The following is a 4,299-nucleotide window of genomic DNA, read 5'->3' as shown; positions in this document are numbered from 1 at the left end:
ACACACACACACACACACACACACACACACACACATAAATAAAAATTTAAAAAATACTAAAAAAAAAATAAAAAAAATAAATTCAGACAAAAGACATCATTTCTCATGAATGTACTACTTGTAGGTTAATATTAAATGTAAGTACCTTTTTATGTTCAAAGTGTCTTTATAAACATATTTCCAATCACTTTTTACCACATATAATGACCATCTATAAGGCAGGGATTATAAATACAGAAAAATGGACTGATAAAAATGTCCTCTAGCTTCATTCAAGTGGAGAAATGATAGCTAAATTGCCTTGTTATAGTCTATGTTGGGGTTGTTGTTAACACACTTAGCAGGATTTTTGTCTGAGATGGGTGTGTCTTCTATAATGGGAGGGGGTGATATTTCCCTGCAGAGGCAGAATTATAAGGGAAGAGTTTTTTTCCCCAAGAGGTGCTAGAGCTGTATCACAGAAACAGCAGTAATGCTCTGAGCTTTTCATTAGCAGAAATTAGTGGGAAACTAAAAAAAACATGCTAATCAAATTCTTTGGAGAATGTATTCCTAAAAGTTTCTATAAGCAGCTGATAGTGCTCACTTCGGCAGCACATATACTAAAAATTGGAACCATCAGAGAAGATTAGCATGGCCCCTGCACAAGTATGACACACAAATTTGTGAAGTGTTCCATATTTTTGTTCCATGTTATGCCTAAGATGTTTGATATTTAGACAGATAGGGTAAACTCAATTGCATATGTTGCAGGGTAATAATAAGTTTCTCTTCTGGAGGGTTAACAACCTAAGTTTGCAGATCAAAAATTGGAGAAAAGGAAGGGCTGCAAAGTCAGCCAACATTTTGGCCCTAGTCTTTCAAGGTCAGTGAAGACACAGGACATAGGAGAATCTGTACTGTAACATCATGCAACTCAGTTTTGCCCCAAATTTTCTGATCAAGAAGATTATGGAGCCACAGAGGAATGTGATCGATGATGTATAGTGTGCCTAAGGAGAGTCACATGGAGAGAAAACATTCTCTCAGGCTTTCACAGAAGGCAAATTGGTCAAGCAATGGCCGTGACTCATCCACATGGCTGACACTGACAAAGGATCTACAAAGTGTGGTGCAGGGTTACAGGATAAATCCTGAGGGTACTTGACTGACCTTATCAGATACAAAAGTTACATTTCTTTGTTATATAGGTCTTGCTTTATCTTGGTCTTAACCATCCAGCAGAAAAGTATAAAAACGAGGTATATAAAATAAAGCCGGGGGCCTGGCCCTAGCTCAGTCCTTTCAGTGGCTGCTTCCACAAAGCTGTCAGCCTCAGGTTCCTGGAGTTCGAACCTCACAACTCTCCCGCTGGCCAAAAAAAAGTGCCCTGAAGGCATTCGAGGAAGGAAAAAATAAAATAAAATAAAATAAAGCCATATTAATACAACGAGCTGTAAAAGGCTCAAGTCAATAACTTCTGAGGATAACCCACTACTATTATGGACTACTGGATTTACTGGATTATTTTGCTGAATTCACACACCTACAATATTTAAATGGCAATGGAATTCCCACCTCTGACAGGACTAAACAAAAAAAAAAGGGGATACAAAGGAAGGACCATTTTGTATTTGTATATACAGAATAGTTAGGATAGATATACAGCTACTTTCACTTAATTCAATGAGAAGAAAGATTTCTACTAATAGTGTTGGGACAGGATATCCTGTCTGCTTCTTGTACAGTGGAAAACCACTAAGAGGATAACAATGCACAATGTATTAATTATTGAAACTGTCCTATTAGTCAGCTTTGAAACTGTCTCATTGATATTTGTTTCTCAATAAAATAAAAAAAGAGCAACTGATAAAGGCTGGGGTACATGCCTCAAGTTAAATTTCTGCAGGAAAAGAGAGGTGTATTTTGTACTGAAAACAAGGTACAATCAAACTCTCCAGGAAAATAAGCCCAGAGTTTGAGGTTCCTTTTGCCTTCTTTGCAAGGATTCCTCCAGTGATTAGTGTGTGCATCCTACTAGAGTGTGCACCACACAGATGGCCTTCAGGATACTGGTCCCTAGTGAGACTATTACAACAAAATTGAAGGACATTTAAAAGATACTTACTTTCACTGACCTTGTCAGACCAAAAAGCTACAACTCTTGTTGCACAGGTCCTGCTTTACCTTGGTCTTAACCATCCAGTAGAAAAGTATGAAGATGAAATATAGGAAGTAAAGCCATGTTGTTATGTTGAGCTGTGGGGGACTCAGGTCAATAATTTCTGACATTGCCAGTTAAACAGAAGACCCAATGATATTATGGGCTTCTGTACTCTTTCAGAATATTTTGCTGAGTTTACACACCTATAATATTCAACAACGGAACTTAAAAAAAATTGGGGTATAACTATGAATGTCCATTTTGTATCTGTGTATTCAAAGTGGTTGGGATAGATATATAGCTGCATTCTCTTAATGAATAGAATGATTTTTTCTAATGGTGTTTGTAAGTAGGATCACAAGTCTGCATCTTGTACAGCAATTAACCACTAGGAAGAATGTATGCAGTGTATTATTTGTTGAAACTGTACTTTCGATTTGATTTGAAACTGTCTCATTGCTATATGTTTATCAATAAAACTTTGAAAAGAAAAAAAAATAAAAGATACTTACTACTGGTAGAGGACAGGTGGCTGTAGTCGGACCTGAAACACAAGACCTCAGTATTAGCAAGTCTGTATATCATTTTTCTTTATCCAAATGATTTATTTAAGCTAGAAGTTTAAAAGTCAGTGGTGAACAGTGTTTAACTGGTAAAGAAAATGCCATCAATTAAAAACCATAGTAAATGATAGTTTCTTGATAGCCCTTTCTTCTGGGGTGAGATGGAATCTCAGGGTTGCTTTGTTTTCCCAAATGACTAATGATGTTGAGCATTTTTTCATGTAATTATTTGCCATTTGTATTTCTTCATCTGAGAAGTGAATTCATCTCAGATGCCCATTTTTGGATTGGATCTTTGAATTGGGGGGGAGCCTGACTTTTTATTTATTTTTTAATGTTTAAAGAATACAGAATGGTAAAAAAAATTAGAAATGATATAAAATTTCATTAAACAAATCAATAGTAATTCAACAACGGTTGTTGTGTTGCATGTTATTTTCAGATTAGTTGTTTAGGTTACCAGATACAAACCTGCAAAATTTGTAAGAAAAAATGTTATAAGAAATTAAAAAGAACAAATAAATAAATTGTTAAAAGAATTAAGCATTAACTGCTTCTTTCAATAGGCCAGAAGAAATCAGCAGTACAATTATCCAAACTATTCTGCATATATACATGAATATATCCTTTGCCCTTCTTCTTTTGTCCTTTTCCTCATCCCAGTTTTTCCTTCCCATTGAACAGAAACTATCCCTTTCAGAGTTTCTCTTGCACCTTTCAGATTTTATATACTCTTTCAGGTCCTCACACTAGCAAGACAATGCAATGTTTGCACATATGGGTCTGATTTATTTCACTTACCAATTGCTGGAGGGGTCTAGGACAAAAGGAACCTTCTCCACTGTTGGTGGCTGCGTGCACTGGTACAACCACTGCAGAAGTCAATGTGGAGATTCCTCAAAAAACTAGGATTAGAGGTTTCATTCAAGCCAGCTATTCCCTTCCTCGCTATTTCTCCAGAAGAACTGAAAACATCATACCACAGCGATCTACGTGCACCCATGTTTATAGTAGCTCAATCTATAATAGCTAAATCTTAGGAGTACTCCTAAGTGAAACAAATCAGACCCACGTGTGTACACATCATGTTGTCCTCCTAGTGTAAGAACCTGAAAGAGTAAATAAAATTTGAAACATACAATAGATATGTGAAAGGGAAAGAAATTGCTCTAAAAGAAACAACAACTAGGATGAGATAAGGGAGAAAAGAAAGAAGGGGAATGTGTGTGTGTGTGTGTGTATTAGTTAAGATACTTCTAATTTCTATTGGTTTATTTATTTATTTTTATTTTATTTTTTATTCATTTTAATGAGAAAAAATAAAATAGCAATGAAACAGTTTCAAACAGGTGAGTAGGACAGTTACAATAATTGATACATTGCACATTTTTGTCTTTGTAGTAGTTATTCAGAGGACAAGAGGCAGACATGATATCTTTTCTAAGACAATATTAGTACAAACCTTTCTTAATGAATGAACTAAGAGAAAAGAGCTGTGTATCTATCCTAACTATCCTGTGTATACATTTTATATATTTTTTATTTTCCTTCCCCCTTTTTTTCACAACAAAACTGTCCTTTATTTACACTTTG

At 35.4% G+C, this 4,299-nt stretch overlaps 1 protein-coding gene and 1 non-coding gene across 2 annotated transcripts in view; one reads left to right on the top strand and one right to left on the bottom strand.

The window, feature by feature from the left end:
- Fam124a (family with sequence similarity 124 member A) overlaps positions 1–4,299 on the bottom strand; it is a 60,205-nt gene that overhangs the window by 47,495 nt on the left and 8,411 nt on the right. Inside the window, exon 2 of the mRNA XM_004633101.2 lies at positions 2,656–2,687. Within this exon, the coding sequence (XP_004633158.1) occupies positions 2,656–2,687 (32 nt within the window). The remainder of the gene's footprint in view (positions 1–2,655; positions 2,688–4,299) is intronic.
- LOC111817217 lies at positions 579–685 on the top strand. The gene has a single exon (XR_002821464.1). It is a non-coding gene; the product is annotated as a U6 spliceosomal RNA (small nuclear RNA).

The sequence above is a fragment of the Octodon degus genome, unplaced genomic scaffold, assembly GCF_000260255.1.
Source record: "Octodon degus isolate 3935 unplaced genomic scaffold, OctDeg1.0 scaffold00051, whole genome shotgun sequence".
In the NCBI taxonomy this organism is placed as follows: Eukaryota; Metazoa; Chordata; class Mammalia; order Rodentia; family Octodontidae; genus Octodon; species Octodon degus.
This window is presented reverse-complemented; position numbering and strand designations above follow the sequence as displayed.